The sequence below is a fragment of the Elgaria multicarinata genome, chromosome 5 (assembly GCF_023053635.1).
Source record: "Elgaria multicarinata webbii isolate HBS135686 ecotype San Diego chromosome 5, rElgMul1.1.pri, whole genome shotgun sequence".
NCBI classification, from domain to species: Eukaryota; Metazoa; Chordata; class Lepidosauria; order Squamata; family Anguidae; genus Elgaria; species Elgaria multicarinata.
Genome location: NC_086175.1, coordinates 109,701,371 through 109,727,789, shown reverse-complemented (window position 1 = coordinate 109,727,789; position 26,419 = coordinate 109,701,371). Strand labels below are relative to the sequence as shown.

At 44.3% G+C, this 26,419-nt stretch overlaps 1 protein-coding gene across 1 annotated transcript in view; it reads left to right on the top strand.

Moving 5' to 3' along the window:
* The window catches only part of MTUS2 (microtubule associated scaffold protein 2), a 371,748-nt gene that overhangs the window by 135,427 nt on the left and 209,902 nt on the right, over nt 1–26,419 (top strand). The window contains exons 3-4 of the mRNA XM_063126999.1: nt 5,952–6,192; nt 23,227–23,433. Coding sequence (XP_062983069.1) covers nt 5,952–6,192; nt 23,227–23,433 — 448 coding nt within the window. The remainder of the gene's footprint in view (nt 1–5,951; nt 6,193–23,226; nt 23,434–26,419) is intronic.

Here is a 26,419-nt window from a genome sequence, read left to right as displayed (position 1 = left end):
TGACTGACAGAATTAATCTGTCAAACTCAGTTTTTCATTTCTCAACTGTTTAGACAGACAAAAGTCCTAAGACTCCCAGCATGCTGGCTCGGGCGTCCTGTCAGTTGTAGGACTTCTTTATGTCTAAATATGCATGGAATTGCACCTTTAGTAAACCTTGAAAAGTATTCTGTAGTGTTGTGCTGAAATTGGACCAGTCCCTTTCACAACCTTATTATTTCCCTTTGAAAGAGGCAGCCATTTTTCTGCCTCTTTTGCAGGGATGTTGACAACTTTGGAGAAATTTCTCAGGGCGTAGGTCTTCAGTGGTAACCTTACAGCAAGGAGGTGGCTGAAGGTGTTGGTGGCAGTGTGTCCACTCTTTATTTTACCATTTTTATCCTGTTCTGTTCTTGCACCATCTTCAGCTGCTTGATTTTTCGGAAATGCCCCCTAGAGGTCATCTAAGTTTGTGGCCTTCACACTGCACCTTGTTGTAGTGAATTCCATAGTTTAACTATATGCTGTGTGAGGAAATCCTTCCTTTTATCTGTTCTAAATCTCCCATCATTCTCCTTCGTTGGATGACCCCCAAGTTCTAGTTTTCTGAGAGGAAGAACAACTCATGGGACAGTCTCAGGTAGTACAGAGGAGGGCCAGGATCTCTTCTCGATCCTCCCAGAGTGCAGGACACGGAATAACGGGCTCAAGTTAAAGGAAGCCAGATTCCGGCTGGACATCAGGAAAAACTTCCTGACTGTTAGAGCAGTGCGACAATGGAATCAGCTACCTAGGGAGGTTGTGGGCTCTCCCACACTAGAGGCATTCAAGAGGCAGCTGGACAACCATCTGTCAGGGATGCTTTACGGTGGATTCCTGCATTGAGCAGGGGGTTGGACTCGATGGCCTTGTAGGCCCCTTCCAACTCTGCTATTCTATGATTCTATGATTCTATGATACCCAGGTACCAAGCCATTTAGGCCTTTATAGGTAATCACCAGCACTTTGAATTCTCCCTCAAAATGAACCAGCAGCCAGTGTATATCTTTAAGAACTGGGGGAGATGGGATCCATATAGACCGTCCCAGTTCGTAGCAGTGGCATTTTGCAGTAACTGCAGACTCTGAATAGTTTTCAGAGATAGCCCCTCATACAACACACTGCAGTAGTCTATATGATATCGTATCATATCATTAGAATACAGAAAATATTTCAAAAATACAGCTTCAAAAATATTTATCCAACATAATAAAGATATATGTTTGATTTTGATTTTCTGCTAAACAATATTTATTCTCTTTAAGAAGAAAAAGCAAAAGGTTGGTTACGATTCATTCTTCACAGTTAAGAAAATATTTCATATTTACATGTAACCTTTTGTTGCACTACCTGGAAAAAAGATAAAAACAAGCATGCCTGCCGCCTTGCATAAATAAACCAAGCTGATTAAAAATGCATTAACTGGGTATTTGCAGAATTCCTCCCTCCCTTTAAAACAAATTTATTGTTGGTGCATTCGCATCTAATGAAGCAGGATTATCCATGGTGTATAATCAAATGCTGTAATCTGTACAGCACCATGTACATTGATGGTGCTATATAAATAAATAAATAAATAATAATAATAATAATAATAATAATAATAAATCTAGTTAAAATATGTTAATTAGAGAGGACGCTAGGATTCGAAGTGCCTGTCCAGTAGCTGGATTTTAAAAAAATGGAGGGAAAGCCTTGTGAAGTGAAATATATTCCAAAGAAAAACCTACCTTTCTAAAAAATGTAAGCAAGTAACATTCCAAAATGCTTTGTTTATTTATTTATTTATTACATTTATATACCTGCCCATAGTCGAAGCTCTCTGGGCAGTTTACAAAAGTGTTATTGGTAAGAAACAGACATTTTATTTATATGTAATTGACTTCTAAAAGGCTAGAATTTATTGGTGAAACATTTAAGCATGAACCAAAGATAGTACAGATCTAATGCCCAGATACAGTACTCAGTATGCTATCTTGCATATTTTACACAAAGATTACAGGGATTGAACAGCACCAAATGATTTTCGCTCACGGAGGCATAAAGCCATGCTTGGAGGACTGTAGCTATACGGATCAAAGGGTTTATAGCTGCCACTAAACTTCATTGTCTACTGTATATAAATACTTGAAAATGCAGAGACATGACACAACAATGTGTTGTAATTTTGCAGCAAAGTTAATTAAACAGCCTAGGTAGTTTTCATATTTAGCTCCTGGCAACTGTTACAATTAATTTTTAAAATACATTTGGCTCTGCCTTGCAAGCTGTTGTATTATTATTATTATTATTATTATTATTATTATTATTATTATTATTTAAAATAAAATCTTAATAGTATGATGTGTGAAATAGTGGCTGTATGCTAATTTACTAATTAAATAGGAATTTAGCACCAACTAGTCTCCTTTCTATAGTGCTCACACAGTGACAAAATGCATCTTAGCAAATTGAATGGAAAGTGACATTCTTCAGGGCTGCCCTAGACATTTTGCTACCTGGGGCAGAGCAGCACATGCCCACGTCCAAGTCATAGGGCATGTCTTCACCTAAGGGTGCAGAGGGAGGGAGGGGGAGGATTGTGGACTTACCTGTTTCCGTGATCCTCCCCCAGTGTCTTGATGGCCACACAATGTCCCAGAAGGAAATAGGGATATCGCGGTCGCCTTTTTTTAAAAAAAACAAGGGAGACGGAGCACAATTCCGCTCCACCACAAAAATAAGTTTAAAAACAAAAACAAAACCCGCTCACACACACACCATGGTCATCGACACTCACCATACAGCCCATTTCCAGACTCCCACTACTCGTGGGGAGGAAAGTAAGAGGTAGTAATGGCGGCCACACCGTCTGCGGGATGCTCCCAGGACTGCGGGAAACATCGGGTTTTTCTGGTTCCCGATATCCCACAGAAAGCCCGTGGCCATCCCTGCTTGCCCCTCGGGATTCCCTGTGTGTCATATGGATACACACGGACCCACACAAGACCAGCCCAGATTTAATGGCTCGTGTAGACATGCCCATAGTACCCAAAGGTAGCCAAGTTATTTTAGCTCATGAAGCAGAAAGTCCCACAATCGCCTCTCTCCATCCCTGGCAGTAAGGCCACGCCTTCTTTTTCCTGGCCCCACCCCTTTCCGTCCAATGACCAATTCTTTGGTGGTTTGTGTAGTTATCTGCTATTCTAAAAGATTGAAATGCTTCTCCTAAAGTTTAGTTACTGGCAGTGAGAGTTCTAAGCATATATATATATATATATATATATATATATATATATATATATATATATATATATATATATATATTCTATTATGGCCCCACCGCCATTGATACTCAAACCTTCTACCATGAAGACACTCACTGCCATGACTCAGTACCCTTAGACCACAATCCTATGCATGTTTAGTCAGTTGACACTCCCAGACTCCTATAAAAGCTCTCGGTCAGGCTTCCACAGTGTTCTGAACAAGGGGACCTTCCACTGTTTCATAAGGTGGTCATGTACACAACACCGAAAAAGAGGCATTTCATCATCAAAGATGAGGATGAAAGACTCAAGAGGACACCAATTTCCATGATATTTGCATAAGCAAATTCATAGGTATAGGTACAAATTTAGAATTAATGGCAATGATTTAAATAAAAATACTATATGTGTCACCACAGTGGAGAAGACCATCCAAATGACATGTCTGATGCCTAGGTGCTAAATGTTGATGGGCAACTTCAAGGCCCCTCCATTCTCTCTGTCTTTATGGTTCTTTGACAGAGTTTCAGCTATGGGGTGGTATATAAATGTAATAAATAAATAAATTTTAATTAGACTTGGACTGGACAGAGGACTGTCCTATATAAAGTAGGACACCTGGCCACCCTACAGTGTCTTGCATGACCCCCAACTGTGGAATGCTGTTCCCAATGAGGCCCACCTGGTGCCAACTTTGTCATCCTTTGGGCATCAGGTCAAGACTTTCTTCTACTCCCAGGCATTTAAAGACATAGGATAAGCTACTCATTCTGTACGGATGTTTTAGCTGCTTCATCATGGTTCTGTATTTTAATGGACATTGGTTTTTGTAAGTTTTAATAATTTTGCTGTAAGCCACCTTAGCGAGACAACTAAGAAGTTGTCATCATCATTATCATCATCATCATCATCATCATCATCATCATCATCATCATCATCACAGCTTCACAGGAGCCAGATCTGAAAGGCATTTTCAAGCAAGTGGGCTTAGAAATGCAGCCCTAATATCACTTGAGGGATCAGTTTGATTATATTAATTCAGTACCACCACTAAAATAATGTTGATAAATACACTCAGTACAATTAAGCCAAAGTTAAGTACTTCTTTATACGTCCCATTGATTTTATGGCAGAGATTTAGGTTCATGTTTGATTCTCCCACTGAAACTAATGGAGTGTAAAAGTGCTTAACTTTGGCTAGATTGAGCCCATTACTTGGATGTAAGTATTGTTGAAATCAATGGATCTTTCTTCCAAGTAATGTATTTATGGTGGTAGTATTACAGTGTTACACATAAATTATAAATTGTATAGCAAGTATCGTAGTAATATACATAAGAAATTATAGGGGGGGGACCTTTTTTTATTCTTGCTTGGTTGGGGTGGGGCAGGGAATTAATCATTCATAGGACTACTAATTCATTCAGGATAATATATACAGAATTAATTCTTTTGTCTGCATTTACATGTGCATTTACATTATAATTAGATGTTACCTTTGAATTCATTTCTCATGAATGTTTTGATTCATCCATTATATCACTCTCCAGATGCTTTGCACTAAATACTTTATTAACATCTCTATGAAACAATGAGCAACAAGCTTGTTTTACAATAGGCCTCCATAAACATATTTCTAATATAGAGTAAAACTGGGTAAAATTCCCTTCTCAACAATGCAATTCTGTAATCTCTACCTGGAACTAAAAAGCACTGAGTTCAATGGAACTTACTCTCAGGTAAGTGTGTATAGGATTGCAGTTTCATAGTGCCATCTTCTGGCTGTTTACTCAGAAGTAAATCCCACTTTGTCCAATAGAGCTTACTCCCAAGTAAGTGTGTATAGGACTGCAGCTGAAGCTACTTATGCTCTCTTTGGACCTCTGGTATGCCAGCAGAAAGCTCCAGTGCCAGAGATGTATTTTGTGCGTGTGTGGGGAAGGGGAATGGGCAGATTAGGGGCAGCCTTGGTTCCAAATCCCTCTCATTTTCCCCATAGAACTAGGTCTGGGAGTCCAGTGGACTCCCCCATGCCAGACTCATGGGCATGCTCATCCAGGAGAGTGTCTGCAGACTCTTTGTGGGCTCTCCCATACTAGAGGCCTTCAAGAGGCAGCTGGACAACCATCTGTCAGGTATGCTTTAGGGTGGATTCCTGCATTGAGAAGGGGGTTGGACTTGATGGCCTTATAGGCCCCTTCCAACTCTGCTATTCTATGATTCTATGACTCCTGCTCTCCAGTGGTTCTCCCATGAGCATCCATCCAGCCTTACGCACCACACACAAATGTCTCCTCAACTACGTCAGCCCTGGAGCTGGCATTCTTAACCCAGAAAAACAAGAAAAAGGAAAATGAACAAGTGAACGAACGAACGAAAGAAAGACACTTCTGACCCCCTTCCAATCTTCCCTCCTGGCTTTGGATGTGGCTGTCTGCCCCCCATGGAATCTGTCACCACCACCCCGCCATGACCGCACACACTCGATTGAATTCCTCTAGCCCTATGCTAGACTTTCTTCTAATTTAAATTTCTTTTTGAAAGCAATTTCTTTTTATCAAATTGAATGAAAATGGCAGGAAAATGTGGATTTTGGGAGAGGGGGAAGCACTGTATTAAACAATATATAGTTTGGATATCACCATCTCTCTGAAAATAATGTTTCTTATATTCATATTTGTTCAGGTTGGGGAAAGGCCTGGGAAAGAAGAACTCTGTCCTCCGCCATATACTCACTATGAGGTGCCTCCAAGCTTTTATCGCTCTGCAATGATACTGAAGCCCCAGTTAGGACTGGGGGCAGTTTCCAGGTTACCGTCTGCAAAAAGCAGGATTTTGATTGCAAGTCAAAGGTCTTCGGCGAGCTGCATCCACCCGCAAGGGCCGATCACCACCTCTCCTGCACTTTTCCATCCGGATCCTTCAGGTAACGAATGTCACTGTCTGCCTTTTAATTATGGTGGCTATTTTTTCCCCCTTTTCCAATAAGGGGGGCTCAAAATGAACAGAAATTCGGTCTGTTACCACAGCAGTCCAATCACAGCAGTTAGGGCTGCAGTCCTATATCCCATCCTTTGCCAACCTGGTGTCATCCAGATGTGCTGAACTACCGCTCCCATCAGCCCCAGCTTGCATGGCCATGGGCTACCTGGGGATGGTGGGAGTTGTAGTCCAACATTGGTGGAAGGCGACAGATCAGGAAAGGCTGCAAAACCCACTTACCACAGTGGGTCTTACTACTGAGTATCCATGCATAAAATGGCACTATGGCATGTCTAATAACGTTGATGTAGGGATTTGTTTATTTAGTTAGTAGAAAACCTCTGTCTCGTGCATTAGTTGGGTTGGGTTAGGATGCCTGCAACCTCCCTTGGCCTTGCACCTGGCTGATCTGGATCCGAATCCGAAGTGGGTCGGGGGTCCGCACACAGACGTACTTTTTTTGCATATGTTAAGTATGATAATGGCTGCAATCAGCTGCTACTCCTACACTGATTTCCCCTCAGATAGAAGCGTCTTTACTATGTGATCCCAGCCAATCAGGGAGTATGTAGTGAACACGATGTCCTCATAAGGCTACATAGTTCTTAGCAGTAGTTATGGAATTCTCTGTAAAATGACCTATAGGTCTTAATAGTATTAAAAAATAGTACAGTATATTTAAAAAATCATGACATTTGTTGGTATCTTTGGAATGTCCCTTCTTTTTTGTGGAATAAAGACACAGGCCTCTTTGTTGCTGAGGTTGCTTCGGTTTTCACAAAAGTCACCTGTCCTGTTAGTCAAGATTCCACCTTCCACTTACAGGCACCGTGCATTTCTAGAATAGCACCACCTAATTCTACTCCCAGCAGCAAAAACAATTCCCACTAATATATCTGGTATAGGAGGAATCCACTGTATTATAAATCATTATGGTAGTATTATATGTATGTTTTTCCCTACTTTTTGTGAACCGCCCAGGGAGCTTCAGCTATTGGGTGGTATAAAAATGCAAATAATAATAATAATAATAATAACAACAACAACAACAACAACAACAACAACGTTTCAAGACACTGTGGGTTAATCTCACCATCCTTCGGGTACACAAGATTTTTTCTGGAGTGATTTTCTCAATATTTTTGGAAGAGACATATTATTTGCATTTCTGGTGTTTCACTTCTATTTTCCCTTGTGACTACTGAGGTGAAAATCTTTTTATTATTATTATTATTAATATGCCATACTTTGCCTTTATATATTAAGGGGCTGTCTTCACAGCACTGAGTTAGGGCTCCTTCACTGCCAAACCTTGCGGTATTGCTGGTGTGGGGTGGTAGTGACTAATCTAACCTGTTTCTTCGATTCTAAGACACACTTTCCCCCCCATATAAACATCTCTAAAAATGGGGTGAGTCTTAGAATCGCGGGTGTGTCTTAGGGTTTTTTTTTCCTGTTGGTGGTACTGAAATTAGTGTGCGTCTTACAATCGATGGCGTCTTACAATCGAAGAAATACGGTATATAAAAGGAGTAGTGTGGGCTTTCCGGCGGCCATTAGGTTCGCTAGGCCCTGCCCTCTGCCCGGGTGGACAGTGACCAATCTGGGGTTGCCATCTGCCCAGCATGATCGTAAAAAGCTTAGGAGAAAATGTCTTAGGTATACAGCTGACAACACTTAGCATTGCATTACTGTTGCAGAAGAAGCTATTTATACTCTCCGGGGAAACAGATCATTTCATTTGATAAGGTTGTCAATCTTACACATTTCCTTTACTCTGACTAAATGCACAAATAGCTACGTATAAATTTAACAAATGCCATTTCATTGTTTGTATTCTCATGAACGAGTTTGTAATCTAAAGGTGGAGATGGGAGAATGACTGATTTAGGCTGTAGTTGAACGCAAACATATCTGAGAGTAGGCTCCAGTGAATTGAGTGGGACTTTTGAGTAAACATGCATCAGATTTTTCTGTTAGAAGTCATCGTTCGATAACAAGAATGAAATGTGATGGATGTATTACATTTATATCTCACCTTTCCTTCAACAAGATCAAGGTAGCATATCTGGTTCACTCTCCATTTTATCTTCATAACACTGTGAGGTACATTAGGCTGAGATATAATAACTGGCCGAAAATCACCCAGTGAGCTTCATCGATGATGCTGGATTTGAACCTGGCTCTCCCCAGTCCTGGTCTGACACCCTAACCATTAAACAACACTGTCATCACATTAAGCACCATTATTCTTTCCAGTTCAGTCTGATTGTTTCCCCTTTCTATTCATGATAGTTTGACGAGTCATAAAAAGACCAGCCATTATTCTTTCAGAAAGTTGACATTCTTTATCTCTACCAACATATTTCCCCTTAATTTAACACACGGTGGGGTTGCATCTTATCTCTTTTCATCTGCTTTAGTGCTTTTATGTGATATTAGAACAACAGTATCAAGTACAGCTCAGATAATTGTCCTACAAAGAAGAAAGATGATGAAATGCACACACTAGACAGCAACTTTTTTTCACTCATTGCAGGAGGTTGAAAGAAAATATGTTTTACTGGTTTGAGCAGGAGGAAGGGAAGAAAGGAGAGGGAAGGAGAATCAATGGGTATGGCTGACTACAGTCGAGTCAGGGTGAACAAAGTAGACATGGGCAGAGGCCATAGGTCAGGGGTGGGGAACCTCAGGCCTGGGTTTCTAAACCAGCCCTCCTGGGGTTATCCAGATGCTCATACCCCCTTCCCCTGACACCCCCTTTTCCTCACCCACCAATCATTTGGTTATTTCTTAACTTTTGTGTAGTTTTCACCTATTCTAAAAGGTTGAAGCCTCTCCTAAGGCTTAGTGACTGGCAGTAAGTTGGCTAATATTGTTTGTATTTTGGCCCCACCCCTTCACCCTAAGTCCTGCCCACCACTGATATGCAACACACACACACACACACACACAGAACTTCTGCAAAATTGCATCTGGCCCTTGGGCTGAAAAAGGTTCCTCATGGCTATGACCATGTTCATGGTCATGGCTGTGACCAGGAGTAGCAACCAGACAGAGAGGGACCAGGTTGATTAGAAACATACAGTGGTGAAAGCTGTAGAGGTGCTGAACTTTGGTCCCAAACCTGAGCCAAAGGCTGTTAACCAGCAGCCTTTTGAACCAGTGGGACCTCTGAGCTGGGACTCTGCCACACCAGGTGTGGAGGAGCCCCTGCCAGGTTCTCCAGGTGGGACCCTCCATGGCAATGATGCTCTTCCAGTGGACAGCAGAGCCTCCTTCTTTTACATGGCAGCAGCAGAAGAGGTGGTGTGACACATACCCACACCCACACCCACGCACACCATGAGCAGTGGAACTTGCAGTGGGTAGAAAAGGTCAGGCCAGCAAGCCTGCACTCACTACCCTTTCCCCCTTGAGACAAGTGGGCCCTAGCAAGCAGCCCAAAAAGCCCGTCTCACTGGTAAGTGCTGCAGCTGTTCCCGCCATTTAACTGCCCACCACCAGTGCCTCAAAGTCCCTGAAGGAGTGTCTTTCCAGAGCAATGCTCAGTAAGGACCCCAGACGTATTGTGGGGAAATTTAAAATTTATGTGACAGTGGACCTCCAAGGGGCTTAGGCCCTTGGCAAATGCCCAGTGGAGCCAACCGCTACTGTTGGCCCTGCCAGTAATGTTAGAATCAGGTCTCAGAGTTCCATGCTAACCTGAAATTCTTTAAGTGGAGAATACCGACTGAACCTGCTGATACTCTTAATACATCTCTTCCATCTTCACTTTCATCTGAAAATGTTGGTATAGGAACTATTCCACTCTCTGCATGGCTTCTTACATGCAGTGGAGAATGCTTCTGGAACTTGTATGCAGTGGCTCTTTGTGAATCACCAAAAGCAACGACAAAAGAGGAGCCCAATTGGCATAAAATGTGCTTGTACTAATTTCTATGAATCAGTGCACATTTAGAAATGAGTATTATAATTCAAATAGAAATGTAGTACACCTCCCCATACTGGAAGGCTGTGAGCAGGAGACCTCTGTACCTTGCTCAATCTGCAGCCTAGGTGTGGTTGATGGACATCTTGAAGGCCCAGCTGTTTCTTCTGATGGTTCTTCATCTTTAATCCAGACTTGGACTGGACAGCCCTTCCAATCCAGGGTGGCTTCAAAATAGAGGATAGTCCTCTGGCAGGCCTTCCAGTAGAGGACTGTCATCTGTGAAAGAGGACATGTGGCCACCCTACTCATGTTGGTGCCCAAATAGTGGAATTTTATGAAGGTCAAAAGAAGAACAGATCTGTAAACCCCACTTTCTGACTTGGTTTTCCTGACTGAAAAAATCTCAGTTGAGCTGAGGAAAGCCGCTACATATCAACAGAAGAAATGATACCCATAGTATTCTTTGTGAATACTTAGCTGCCCTTCTGCCTGCAAGTAACTGTTTGTGTTCTCATGACTGCTCTCAAGTTAGTAGGAATGAAGAATATACCCACTACATGGCTCTACCAACAAGATGAGTAGTTAATTGCTAATTAGCTTCACCTTTCGCCTGATTTTGTCTTTAACTTCAAGTCCTGGAATCTAGATTTATCTTTTAATAGTATATCCTGAACTACTAAGCAATTTCTTTAAACAAAATATATCTGTCTTGTTGTAATACTTGGGGCAAATGCAATATGCAGTAATGAAGATTTTATCTTCCCTTCATACTGAAAACTCCTAATTCTTGCACAGCATGGAAGATAGCGGCTCTCAAGAAAAGCTGACGGTATTTAGCCTGCGAAGCAGCTGAAGGCGATATCTCTTGTGTCTCTGCATACACAAGACTATCAGAGCTGGACATAAAAAAGTTTATTGGTTTCAAGCTGTTGTAGCCTTCATTTGATCTCTCTCTCTCTCTCTCTCACACACACACACACACACACACGTGTGATATAGCAGGGAATGGGGAAAATGCTTAATGACATGTTTGTTACCAGTCAACATCTAAATAGATATGGTGGATGGCCACTAAAATTACGATTGTGAAAGAATCCTCTACCTTTATAATTGCAAATGAACTGAGATGAATTTCAGAACTTTTTGTTTATAGTCGTAAAAGGACTGAAACGAACTTCTGGTACAAAGATGTGTATGTTAAATTATGGAACCCACTACCACAAGATGTAGTGATGGCCACCAATTTGGATGTCTTTAGAAGGGGGTTGGATAAATTCCTGGAGGAGGAGGCTATCAATGGCTACTAGCCGAGGCAGTAAGCTTGTGTGCACTAGTTGCTGGGGAATAGGGGTGGGAGGATGCTGTTGCACCATGACCTGCTCTGTTGGTCCCTGGTCGACAGCTGGTTGGCCACTGTGTGAACAGAGTGCTGGACTAGATGGACCCTTGGTCTGATCCAGCAGGGCTCTTCTTATGTTCTTATGTACATCACATGCAGAATATTCATCAGTATATGTGTGTTGTTTTCCCTGGCCTTGAAAATATGGTTTTCAACACAAGGTCCACTTGTCTATGTGCCATATTTTCTGAGCTACAGTATTTTGAAAACAATGCAGACAATTAGTGTTTCATTCTGTAATTGGCTTCAGGCAATCAACAGCTTGGAGTATTTGTTTGGACATTTCATAGAATCATAGAATAGTAGAGTTGGAAGGGGCCTATAAGGCCATGAGGTCCAACCCCCTGCTCAATTTCTTCCCACTTATTTTTTGCAAGTCTTTTAAAATTAATGCTGGAAATTAAAATAATGCTGTCTGGCTCTCAAATACCCTTTGTACAAAACCAAACCAAACCAAACAAAAGAACACCCCTAAAATATTGGTAAACTTAAAGAAAAACAACCACCAACTAGAGCCCTAAGGACAAAATATTGTCACATCTTCAAAGCAGGTGAAACCTGAAGAGAGCAGCAGAACTTCCCAAACTAAAGTGGAAATAGAGTCACATGAATGTTCACAAGTTTATTGAAGAACAGCTCCTGGCAACTATAGTCAAACAATCCATTGCCATTGAGTTAATTCTAATGAATTTTGAACAAAGCCACCAATGTTGTGCAATGTGGAAATGGCCCCAGAGGATCTGAAAATGACTGCTAAATGAGCCATGATGTTTGTGCATAGGCACTGTAATAAAGCGGCTGGAATTAAAATGAGTATTCCTTTAACCACAGCAAGCCACACATTGACACAAGGGCAATTAAAACAATACAGCCTTTGAAAAAATCTTCCCCGTTTTGGTGCTCCAGGTGTAGCATTGAAAAACTCTTTACCATGTGCATCACTTCAGTCCAATGTGTGCTGCCACTAGTAGCACTTGTGTGCAGGTATGGGGAGATGTATGGGGAGTGGGACGCTTAACTGTTATACTCACTGTCGGGATTGCTATTTGCCAATGTGGGGAAAGGCAGTTATTCATAAACTCCATATGAGAGGCGGCAATCTTTAAATCTGGCTCTAAAACAAGTTATCCTGTGTGTAAACCTCTCCTGCTAAAGGCCTGTCCATGATTTTCTGGAAAACCTTTAAACTGGAGATTATGGCAGGATCTACACTACTGCTTTAAAATAGGTTATAACAGTAGCGACAACTGTTGGGGCCCAGGACAAACTCCATATACAGTTTTCAAAATGTTTTTCAAAGCATCATATCCTGCTTGGTGTAGACCTGGCCTATATCTCCACTGAACAAGTAGTTTAGAAATTCTAAATAACAAAGACATCAGGCAGAAAGTCCGTGTGATGTAACTCTTTATTAAGTTTATTAAATTTTAATATTTTACACTTAATTTGCAGTAGGAAACTGGAGTTCCCTGTAGGAACTACATTTTCTTTCATATTAATTTTCTTTCATATCAGCTTTGACAGCCCAGCTGTATTATCACTACCACTCATTTAGCATATTCCTCTTTGGGTTGCATTTGGATTTTCTAAAGCGAGCTCCAGTTAGCGTTCATTATCCTTGATATGGTAGCGTCTTGGATTCCTGTCAAAACACGGAGTACCAGGATGACTAACCACGAGTGGCCCAACCAATGCCAATCCCATAGCGCAACAAAGCAGTTGGCTACTGGCAACTAGGGAGGTCATAGGAATCTGGTTTGGGGGTGGAGCTTGGTGGGTTTTCACCAGCTTCCACCCCCACCCCCCCGGATGTCAGCTTGACTTGGCATGCACTGAGCCAGGCAAATTCACAGTTTTCTGCTTTTTAAAATTTGTGCAAACCCCAATTTGCACAAAATCGTGGCTGGGAATATTTACAGAAATCAGGATTTGCACAAAATCACGACTGGGAATATTTTTTTCTGAGCACAACTCAAGGTGCTGGTTCTAACTTATAAACGGCTCAGGACCACAATACCTGACATAATGCCTTTCCCAGCATGAACCTACCTGTATACTACGTTCAACATCTAAGGTCCTTCTCTGGGTGCCTACTCCGAAGGAAGCTCTGAAGACAACAACAAGGGAGAGGACTTTTGCTGTGGTGGCCCCCCAATGTTGGAATGATCTCCCTGAGGAAGGAAGCCTGTGTACGCCAGTTGCTGGGGAGCATGGGTGGGAGGGTGCTGTTGCACCATGTCCTGCTTGTTCATCCCTGGCCGATGGCTGGTTGGCCACTGTGTGAACAGAGTGCTGGACTAGACGGACCCTTGGTCTGATCCAGCATGGGACTTCTTATGTTCTTATGAGGCCCTCCTGGTGCCGACAGTGCTATCTTTTTGGCACCAAGTCAAGACTTTACTCTTTCCTCAGGCATTTAGCAATGTGTGATGAGCTTAACCAATCCCAGGTCTGTTTTTAGGTTTGGCTGACAGCTTATAGTTGTTGTTAGATGTATATATTTGTGTATACTGTATGTTTTTATGGTTTTAAATTGTGTATATAGTTTTTAATAGTTTTAATCAAGTATACCACCCAGAGAGCTTCGGCTACGGGGCAGTATAGAAATGTAATAAATAATAATGAAATCATAAATAAATAATAATAATTATGGAAATCATGATTTGTGCAAAATTGTAGCCACAAGTAACCCAATTTGTGCAAAATTGCAAGTGTAAATGTTCCTTTATGCCTGAAGTTTGACACAAATTGCACTATTTATGGCCACAATTTTGCACAAATCTCAATTTCTGTAAATACTCCCAGCCGTGATTTTACACAAATTGTGACTCGTGGCCACAAAAAAGAGATGTGAGCTCTCACTGGGTGTCCATAGAACCTCTGGTGGCTCACCCTGCATGCTTGCCAGGGTCAGGCAACTGGGATGATAGCAGAGTTAAGGCATCGAAATATTGGCAGTTTTATTTTTTATCCTTTTCCTAATGATAGCTAACATGGAATTTGGCATTTTCACAGCTGACACATATCAGTTCAATGTTTTCATTGAGCTAACCACCCAAGGCCCCATGATTAATAATAAGTATGATTCATATTAAAGATGTGTTGTTATACTGGATTTTTGTAGACCTTGTTTGTCTTAAGTGTTGCCATTTTTTTTCTGGAGCCATAACAATTAGAAACCATTTATTTTTAAAATGAAAGCTGAGATAACATAAGCAGAGCCCTGGTGAGTTAGATCAAAGGCCTTGCAGGACATACATTGACAGCTCCACAACCTATTTGCTATCAGTACTTTATATTTTGCTGATGTAGAATGTGATAGCATAACATCAAAATGAATATTTCTAGCAGATTTTGAAAGTGTATACAGCATTATGCTAAAGCAAGAGTCTTGAACTGCTTTCCCCTTTTTGGAGAAGCCACATTCGAGTGGTGGGCGAAGGCGAGGGCCAAAGTGTCCGGGGTCAAAATAACAGAAATATCAGCAACTTGTAGCTTAAGGAATCCTATGGGCCCTGGTGTCTGCGATGGTCAACTACAAGTGAAAATTTATGGCCATTGTTCGTAAGTGTGGAGACTGATCCAGATAAACTCTAGCAGGCTTCCTTCGCTTGAATGCCTGCGGAGTTGAATGATGCTGTCCAGAGTCACTGAGCGAGGTTCTTCATCGTGGTCTCTATGCATCACACATATGGGCTTTGCGCCTGCGCAGAGACCAGACCGGAATCTCCAATAGCTTAGGGAAACACTTTTGGGCGGGAACCCCTCCCCCACGCTATCGCGCATGTCCACGGGGTTCCCGCCCTTCCCTCAGTTTTTCGTCGTCCGCCATCGTGCACAGACGTAGAAACCGTGTTCTCTCCAGCTTGTGTAATACTTACCTTTTTTGCCTCGCTTCTGACTCCTTTTCTGCACTTCTCTGCTTTTTCTTGTCTTACCTAAAAAAAAAAAAAAAAAAGTATATATTGTTGTTGTTTCCTACTCTTTTTTCCAGCGATCATTGATCGCTTTCGGCGCCTGAGGCGCATGGCCATAAGGGCCCCCTTCAGAAAGTGCGTGAAATGTGGCGCTAAATTGCCACCTAAAGACGGCCATTCGCTGTGTGTATTGTGTTTGGGCGAAGCGCATAAAGTTCAACAGTGCCACCATTGTATGGCGTTTACCAAACAAACACGGAAAAATAGATCAGATAGACTGCGGTCTATACTGTGGGAAAAAGCTCTGCGAGCGACTGAACCTTCGCCTCATAAGCGTAAGGACCAACACTCCTCGAGGGCAATGGAAAAACCTCTTAGCCCAGAAGTCCAATCAGTTGTTATTGGTGAGGAGTTGATGGCGGATAGCAGGGCCATACCCCTAACGCCAGGCCGATCCCTAGCGGTTTCCGCAGCCAAGAAGATTTCAAAAAAGGCTCGGACCCCTAAATCGGCGGAACAGCTAAAGAAAAAGAAGAAAAAGAGGAAGGACGCAGAAAAATGCTCCACCTCGAGGGTCGATACCCTATCTTCGATACCCGCCGAGCCTACCAGGTTGGCGCCGACCGCGGTATCGACGCAATTGCCGCTACCAGCACCTTTACCGACTGCGAAGAGTTCGATGTCGGAGGGTGAAATTCGAGATTCCATATCGGTTGCTTCCATACCATCGGCTCAGGTACCGTGCACGACTGAGTTGGAAGAGCCGACTGGGCTTGTTCCACATCAACGACACCGATCTCCTGGCCCGGACTTTGATCGAGTATCTCAATACTCTGAATATCAACAGGACTATCCTTATGATTGGGAGTATTATCGTCCTCAGGACTATTATTCTTCTGAGCGCAGACGATATGAGCATTTTGCACAGCCTCCTCCGAATTCAAGAGTCTTGCAAATCCCTCCAGATCCTTGATCCTATACACCTCGCAGCCGTGACAGCAGGGTTGAGCGTACTGAACACCGATCGATACCGACTGCAACTGTCGTTGCGCCCTCACCTCAACATGAACAGCCAGTGCATCAGACGGTGCGGGCGGTTCAAGAGTCTCCTGATGAGGACTACAGGTCTGATTCAGACTCTATAGTTTCTGTAACCCCATCTATGCCTTCACCTGACGATATTGTAAATAGTAATGAACCTGTCTCCGCCTCAGAAGATGTGGGGAAATTTTCTGACCAGGTACTCCGAATGGCCAAGTCCCTAGGTCTCGACATCGATCAACCAACTGAGATTGATGATGACCCAATCTACGATGTGACTCGAACGGAATCTAGCTCGACCATCGCGATTCCCTTCCCTCCTACACTACGGAGGACGGCACAGATCTCCTGGAAAAATCCGTGTGCAGCTCAGTCGACATCTAAAAGATTGGAGTCAATGTATAAAGTCAAGGAAGCAAATGCCTAGTTTCTATTCCAACATCCAAAACCTAATTCGATAATCGTGGAATCTGCCCAGGGAAGATCACAGAAAGTGCATTCAGCCCCTACCGACGGAGAAGGCAGAAAATTAGACTACCTCGGCAGGAAGGTGTATGCCTCGTCTTCTTTAGGAATAAGAACCTCTGCGTACGAGGCAACTATGGCCAGGTACCAAATATTCATCCTAGAAAAATTAAACTCTCTCTCTGACCATCTGCCCGAAGATAAAAGGGAGTTGGCGAGGATTTTCCATACCGAGGCAACCGCAATAGCCCATCTGCAGCTTAATTCTGCAAAACATCAAACGGACTCCCACTCCAAATCGATGATGGGTTCTATAGCCCTTCGACGTCATGCTTGGCTGAGGTCAGCCAACTTGACAAATGAGACGAAGACTAGAATAGAAAGTCTGCCTTTTGACGGAGAGGGACTATTCAACAATAAGACCGACGAGTCCTTAGATTCGATATATAAGGCTCGCACAACCGCCAAGAAGATGGGTTTCTCACAACCCCAACCACAATTTAGGCAAAGGCGCTGGACTAGACAACCGTACCAGCAGATCCAACAGCGCCCTCAGTTTGACAAGCAGCCTCCAAAACAACAACAACAGATGCAGAGAAAGAGACCTTACCAAGGTCGATACCAGCAAAGTAGACGTCAGCCGGATTTCTCAAAGAGGCAGCGGCTTTGACTTCTCCGTACCAGGCCTACTACCCTTTACAGACCGTCTAGCACCCAAGTACCATCAATGGGAGTTCATAACATCCGACTCCTGGGTGCTCACTATCATCAAGACGGGTTACGCCATCGAATTCGATGCCCTTCCTTTCTCTTCGGGAGTGAAGATAACAGCACCATCCCCTCCTCTGCTGCTCGAGGTACAGACCTTACTATCGAAGGGAGCCATCTCTCCCGTACCTACAGAGGAACTCAACCAGGGATTTTTCTCCCGTTACTTCACGGTCCCGAAGAGAGATGGAGGTCTTCGACCGATCATGGACTTAAGACAACTGAACAAATACATCACCCCAAGGAAGTTTCGTATGACAACAGTCACTTCTATCCTCCAACTGTTGCATACAGGGGTCTGGTTCGCGGTAGTAGACCTGAAGGATGCGTATTTCCACATCTCCATCAGGAAGTCGCATCGAACTTACCTACGGTTCTCCATCGGCGTCGAGCAGTTCCAATTCAACGTCCTCCCTTTCGGCCTCGCGACGGCACCGAGGGTCTTCACGAAGGTGATGGCTGTTGTGTGTGCCCACCTGCGAAAGAAGGAAATACATGTTTATCCATACATAGACGACTGGCTCCTGGTTGCGGAGGACAGTCACACGCTCCAGGAGAATATAGCCACGACTCTAGAACTTTTAGAATCCCTTGGCCTGTGGGTCAATCAAGAAAAATCTATACTGACTCCTCAGCGGACGATAGACTTCATAGGAGTGACTCTGTCGTCTCGAAATGGAAGAGCTTACCTCCCGTTAGCGAGGGCAAAAACACTTCGAGACCTGATTCTCGATGTCGAAACCCAAGCAAGACCTTCGGCATGGACAATCCAACGATTGCTGGGTTTGATGGCGGCGACTACCGCTGTCATCAGATTCGCCCGATTGCGAATGAGGATTCTTCAAGGGTGGTTCTTGAAGACCTTCGATCTTCGACGCGATGCTCGCAGGACTTACCTTTCGATACCGAGTCAGGTTCGGGCGTCGATGAAATGGTGGCTTTCGATGGGAAACCTCTTGGAAGGGATTCCTTTTCAGCAAAGAGCACCATCGCTTACCATCACGACAGATGCTTCTCTCGATGGATGGGGAGCTCACTGCAATTCATTCACCGTCCAAGGTCGATGGTCCCCTCTGCAGAAAGGGGAACGTATCAATCACCTGGAACTCTTGGCTGTGGAAAATGCCTTGAAAGCGTTTGCCCGGATCATCGAGGGCAAAGACGTTCTGATTGCAACAGACAACACCACTGTTGTCTGTTACATAAACAGACAAGGGGGAACGAGGTCATACCCCTTAACCCGTTCTGCACTCAGGATTTGGAACTGGTGCATAAAGAGACAGACTTACCTGACTGCGATCCACGTAGCAGGGAAGGAGAACATCGTAGCGGACTCCCTAAGCAGGTCCTTCCATGTCGACCACGAATGGGAGCTCGATACCGAAGTAAGAAACAACCTCTTTCGGTATTGGGGTGATCCGGCTGTCGATGTTTTTGCCACTGCAGAAAACGCAGTCTGTACCAACTTCTGCAGCAGAGCAGGAAAGGGAAGGAACTCGCTAGGAGACGCTTTCGCAAGAACTTGGACGGGGGGACTATTATACATCTTCCCACCTTTCCCACTCCTGACAAAAGTCGTGGCCAAGATAAGAACAGATGGCACAAACTGTATTCTGATCGCGCCGTGGTGGCCTCGACAACCATGGTTCCCTCATGCTCTTCGACTGTCGAGAAGGGACTACATCGAGCTACCATCGATACCGAACCTTCTGTCTCGACACCAAGGCAGAGTTCGACACCCAGACCTCTCGACACTCAAGATGACGGCATGGAGAATAGTACCATAACCTCCGGTATCGAACAATTGACGGTACACAGTATTTTGACTGCATCGAGGAAACCTTCGACAAGGAAATCGTATGCTGCTAAATGGCAGAGGTTTTCTAAGTTTGCACTGCAAATGAATCACATCGCTGAGGCTTGTCCCGTCTCTGTGATTCTAGAATACCTGCTCTCACTGTTCCAAGGCGGCTTAGGACTTTCGTCCATCAGGGTCCATTTGGCTGCCATCACTGCCTTTCATGAAGGTGTGGAAGGATTCTCGCCTTTCTCTCATCCTACATCCAAGGAGTTTTTAAAGGGTTTGAAAAATACCATACCGACTATTAGAAACATCGTACCGGCGTGGAGCCTGTCGGTTGTGCTCCATGCACTGATAAGGAAACCCTTTGAGCCTATGGCCACAACGGACTTAAGACTCTTGACTCTCAAGACTGTGTTCTTGGTTGCCATAACTTCAGCAAGGCGTGCAGGTGAGCTTAAAGCTCTAAGGATAGATGCTCCTTATACAATTTTTCACAATGACAAGGTTGTGTTGCGTACAGACCCATCTTTTTTACCAAAGGTCGTGACGCCTTTTCACTTGGCTCAGGACATTATTTTGCCAGCCTTTTTTCCAAACCCCACAACGCCTGCAGACACTGCTCTCCACATGCTGGACGTTAGAAGAGCTCTCTCTTTCTATAGAGCTAGAACTGAAGGATTTAGAAAATCCAAACAACTGTTTGTATGTTATGGTGAGCCTTATAAAGGACTCCCAGTGTCATGCCAGCGATTGTCTCGCTGGATAGTAGAGACAATTGAACTTGCCTACTCTATCTCTAAACTAGAAATAGATTGACCTATGACAGCTCATTCAACCAGAGCGATGTCAACGTCGGTGGCCTTCAGCAGGGGTATTCCACTTCAGGACGTTTGTAAGGCTGCGACTTGGTCCACCCCTTCTACATTTGTCAAGCATTATAGCTTAGACACTCGATCCAGACATGACTGTTCATTTGGAAGGGCGGTGCTTTCGGAAGTGTTGAAATAATACACCAACCCACCTCCAAGGGTATGTGAGCTTGCTACTCGCCCATATGTGTGATGCATAGAGACCACGATGAAGAAATGCAGGTTGCTTACCTGTAACTGTAGTTCTTCGAGTGGTCATCTATGCATTCACACAACCCACCCACCATCCCCTCTTGGTGGTGTGATATTTAATAATGACATAATTGACTATAGATTTATTTTATCCTCTTTATTGAATTACACTCATGTTTATGGGGGCACAATGTCGGACTCCTGTAAACTGAGGGAAGGGCGGGAACCCCGTGGACATGCGCAGTAGCGTGGGGGAGGGGTTCCCGCCCAAAAGCGTTTCCCTAAGCTATTGGAGATTCCGGTCTGGTCTCTGCGCAGGCGCAAAGCCCATATGTGTGAATGCATAGATGACCACTCGAAGAACTACAGTTACAGGTAAGCAACCTGCATTTCCTGGATGCAGGCAGAGTTCAGGGTCACGGTTCCAGGGGTCTAGATTTAGCCGGGAGTCCAGATGCCTGGGAAGCTGGATATGCTGAACACTGAAGGGGGTGTGCTGTTTCCAGCATCTTCGCTGTGCTGCTCTGAGCCTTTTAAGTCTTAACCTGACACCAGTTGCTGGCAATTAGCCCTGCAGCTTCCTTGCTCTGGCAGCCTGCTGATGTTGCTCCCCCACACTCAGTAACCTGCGTTCAGCTGGGGTTGGAGGGGCTGTTAGAAAAATTGTGGATTACAACCCAATTAAATCAAATAAAAAGCAATCCGGATGCAGTTTTCAAAGGAAGGTTTATTTTCTACTTCAGGTACCATGAAATGTCTTTGCTACTTCAGGTACCATGAAATGTCTCCTCAGATCAAATGGGGGAGAAGAGGCCACGAACGGAAATGAGCTTCTTGTTTTATACAGGGAGAACCATTTGTACACATACAGTTGGCTGCTAGCCCAAATTGTCACCCCTTACATCACCGAACATGCTCAGCTGGGAAGGGAAAGGGTTAATTCTGCACAATCTCCCTTCTTGCCCAACCCCCTTCGCAATGTCCCCTGGGACATTCCTGTCCCACCTTGCCTCCATGGCAGAACCTTTCCCGCTTCACCTTCCCTCCATCCAATCAGTATTCACTGTCTGTATTCACTTCCCAAATTCCCGCCGGAGCGTGTGGAAAGGAAGGTGAAGAAGAAGCCCCCAGCCCCCCAAAATGGCGCCTGGCATTCCTTTCGATGTGCGAGCTTCCCACCTCTTATTTCTCTCCCTGGTTTCCCGCCAAGCTGTGGGGGAAGGAAAAAGAGGTTTGTGTGTGTATGCCAGCTGCGCAAGCAAGCGCCTGGCGATTTTAACCAGCAGCTACGGCTCGTTCCTTACACTTGAGTAAGCGACCTTACCCAAAAAGGTAAATGGGGCTTTTCTTCCCTACCTGGGAGTAGAGGGTCTACTCTACTCATCTAAAACCAAAAGATGGTAATTTGGGGTGGGCAAAGAGGGTTTTGTGGAGAAGAAGGGAAGGGGAGAAATGGACAAAGGGAATAATTGGAAATTAACCACATTTACATGACAGGGCCCCCTGATCCTCTTCATCATTCTCTGAGTCCTTTAAAGGGGCTTCTGCTGGGTCTTGCCTGCTCTCTGAGAGTCAGGGCTCCTGTTCACTTTGGCCACTGGTCCCCTCCCCAGAGTCTGTTGGCGCTTGCTCTTCCCCTTCGTCCTCTGGGGGAGGCATGACACCTAGAGAGAGTCTGATGGGCACAGGATAGTTTGGATTCCTGGATCCGAGGTCGGGGGCAGTGCTCTCACCATGGACCCAGGAATCCATGCTCCCTGACACTGCTCCTCCCTCTCACAGCCAGCATGGAGAGAACTGCACTAGCTGCCTCTCTGAGGTTGCAAAGGCAACCTTGGAGAGGAAGGAAAGGGGGCGTGCTGGTGGGCAGGGAGGCAAGGGGGAGTGGGGAGGCCGGCTTACTTTGTATCCCCAGACCTCCGCAACCTCCTTCCCTCCCACTCCACAGAGCCCTAGCTAGATGTTGGGGGGAAACCCTCCTAGCTATAATACAGAGTGGGAGGACCACAGAGGTGAGGATCGCCTCTGACGCTCTTCCCTCTTTGCACTGCCTGGCCGTAAACCTTCAAGTTCAGAGGCTTATGGCCATCCCAATAGGACTGCATCCCAAAGCTCTGACTGCCATTAATTAAGGTTTAGGAGGGGCATTTCAATCTTTTAGGACAGGGAGTACACAAAAGCCAGAAAACTGGCGTACAATTAGTGGTTGGAGGAGAGGGCCATGGCTTTTTGAGGAACTCTAGAGGGCTGGATTTGGCTCCCATGCCTGAGGTTTACACCACTATGATAAAATAATGTTGATTTTACAATTATAGATCATACACACACACACACACACACACACACACACACATTTCACCACTGGAGTTAAATATCCCCATTTGGAAAAGGCCAAGAGAATGATCCTGTTTAGATCTAAAGAGAGCTTATTTTTATTGTCTTGTATTTTATGGCTTGGATACTTGGAGGTAAACAAAATGTAATAAATAAAGAAATAAATATTTTTGATAAGCAATTCTTGTTTTTTCTGCCATTCTCCTGACATATCCACATTTGTTTTTTATTCTTTCCTATAACATTTGCTTTCAGTTGATATTAAAAAGGGCCCAAGTCCAAACGCTACGAAGTCCAACCTTCCAAAGCCATGTCAATCTGGTCTCCGTCCTCCTGGTTATTCGCGACTGCCAGCTGCCAAATTGGCAGCCTTTGGCTTTGTCCGGAGTTCAAGCGTCTCTTCGATCTCAAGCAACCAATCCAACGACAGCGTCCAGAGTGATCAAAGCAGGACGGCCAATCGTAAGTCAGGCGACGTTATTCTGACTCCAAATATTAATTAGCTCTGTCACAGAGAGCGGGAGAGGATGATGGGGGGAAATTCAATCCCTACTATGGTGTTGCTAATGGCCTTTCCCAATGCACATTCCCGTGGCTGTAGAATGCCCATGGCTTGCCTTTGAATTTTTACGAAATAATGATGGATGAATAATTCCTGATGATAAATTGCTCAGATAGGCTTTTACTCTCCAGGTTGCTTGTGGCGGGGAAATGCATCTCACGCAGTTCTGCATTTTCTTCCTTTTTTCTTTTTACCTTTTCACCTTTTTGACGAATTATCCCTCTTCCAAGCTGATGTAAGTAAATAAGCACCAGTAGATGTCCTGCGTCAGCACGCTGCAGCCATAACATATGGGCACTTCAGGGAAAGATTATGTGAAATAAGCAATCTATTCTTTCTGGTTTTCTCTTGTTCTGGCTATCTCTTTAGTGTAGTGAGCCAAGCTTGGTTTAGGAAGCTAATAAAAACCATTCCAGGGATTTAAAATGGGATCAGAATTTTGCTATCTCCCCCCTCCCCTCCTTCTTCTGTGGGTCCTTTTCAGCTGTGGCGGAGAACCCTTGGCTGAAAAGTCACCTCAAATCCTATTTTCTGTAGCTAATGTTAATTTTATTAAGTACAAAATAACCGCACAGCGCATTCTTCGCAGGATGTATACGTGCCATGGGCTTGGAACGCAAGCGGGGATTGTGGGATTTATTTATTTTTTAATGCCAGTTCTTCTCTTTGAAGACCAGCTTCTGCATGAACCGTGTCAATTTCAAAGCAACCGTTATCACTCATGAAGTGCTTCAGATTGAAGGTGCCAGCTTGCATAAAATGCCAGAGGCTTTTGGATGCTGCAGAGTCCTAAATCTTTCAGTGCTTATGTTAATTTTAAATGAATTACAATAAATAAAACAAAAACAAAACAAAAATAGGCCACAACCAGTCCCAAGGACTTCCTTACCTTCGCACAGTCGATTTAATAATCGGTGGAGCCATGTGGGTTCTCTGAGCTTAGCAGCCTGTACTGAAATACAAATATATGCTAATGACTTGATGGTACTGTTACAGTGGTCTGTCACACACTGTATGAGGCAAGGGGAAAGGTTTAAAGAGGCGGGGAGGGGCGGGAAGCTACTCCAACAGCAAAGAGCTCACACAAAATGGATTATCTCCAGCCAAGCCTATAAGTGGAAGGAGGAGCTCTCCATCCCCTGTTGGAGGAGAACATCTTACTGGAGAGAAATGGGCCTTGCAAGAAGACATCTGAGAAGCCACCTGGGCAATGCTACAACAGCTTGCAAGTGGGACACTGGCACCTACGGGTGTAAAGGGAGGGAGAGGGGGCGATCCCAGACTTACCTGCTTCCAGGATCGTCACCCTCAGTCTACATGGTTGCGGCGGCCATTTTTTTTTTGTAAACAACCCAGAGAGCTTCAGCTATGGGGTGGTATATAAATGTAATAAAATAAATAAATAAATAAATAAATAAATAAAGAGGTAGAGCTAGAGCACACTTGCACTCCAGCAAAATTAAGGTGAAAAAAAAGCCCCGACTCCGCTCCCCACCCCACCCCCGATGGCCCTAGGCACCCCCGTTCCAGCTCCTCTGATGACCCCCCACTACTTGCGGGGAGGAGGGAAGAAGCCAGGATGGGCACCCACATCACCTGCGATCCTCGGGGTTGTCCTGGGACCACAGGTAAAACTGGGATACCTGAGGTCTCAGTTATCCTGGGGAAATGGAGGGATCATCCCTCCCTGCTCTCGGGATCCCCTGTACGTCATTTGGGGGTATTTTCTAGGGGTGATCCCTGGAAAAATGGACAGTGTAGAAAGGGCCACTATTGTGCCTCAAGAGAGATGCCAGTTGGTAAAGGGCTGCCCCAGAAAGCCCAAATTTATTGTTCCATTATTTACAGTTCAAGCTGACACATGTCTATTCAGAAGTAAGTCCCATTGAATTCAGTGGGGCTTACTCCCTGGAAGGGGCACATATGACTGCATTCTTAGCCACACCAAGTCTCTAAGTGTGAGGAGGAGGAGGCCCTTCTCTGTTTCAGGGACCACCCACCTCAAAGGGGTAGGTGAACGAACAATGTTTGAGATTGCTAGGGTTCTCCGAACATTGTCTTGCTGCTTGTCTCATGTCCGACTCCCGTCCGCAGTTGTGATCGCTGTTCGCTCCACGTAAACAGAAAAATTGTGCAAAAGAGCATGATATTTGCACAACACTCCTCAAATTTTTGCAAATTTTTGTGTGAAATTTGTGCAAAAGCAAACTGGGAAAGTTGTACATATAGAACACAAGCACATGTCTAGCAATTTGACAACATTTTCAGTGGACATGTGCTCGCACTCACGTTTAGGGCTTCGAACAGCATATGCTTGCATGTTTTGTGAGCAAAAAGGAAGTTCGCATACATCCCTAGTAATGTACTCTTAAGGGTGGTTCACTTGGCCACATCCTTTACCAGTGTTCACTACAGATGAATATTCATAAGCTGCTGTGAGCGGAGGGTGGGGGTGGGGACTTCTATCTGAGTTTCTTTATTTTTACTGTTGTGATCCTATACTCACTGACCTGTCAGTATAGGACTTCATTCTGAGAGAAATGTATAGGATTGCACTGTTAGTTAGGTAGTGGCATGGACGGGGACCCTGAACTCTCATCCTTTGAGGATTAGAACCCCTTGTTCTCAGAAGAAGAGGCTCCAGGGTTACTAGTTCATGGAGAAAATTCGGCTGTGGAAAGGCATTACGAGGCTTCCGCAAATGCCCTATCAGATTAGCATGCCAGGGCAGCATCTGCCCAGGCCAAAGGTGCCTGGAAACTTGGTGGATCTTTGAACCGGCAAACAGAACTCTTACACAGCTAACTTTTCCTTCTGTTTAAATCAGGTCTTCTATTCTTCTTTGAGGAATCCTCCTGCACACTTGTGATTCTAATACTTGCAGGA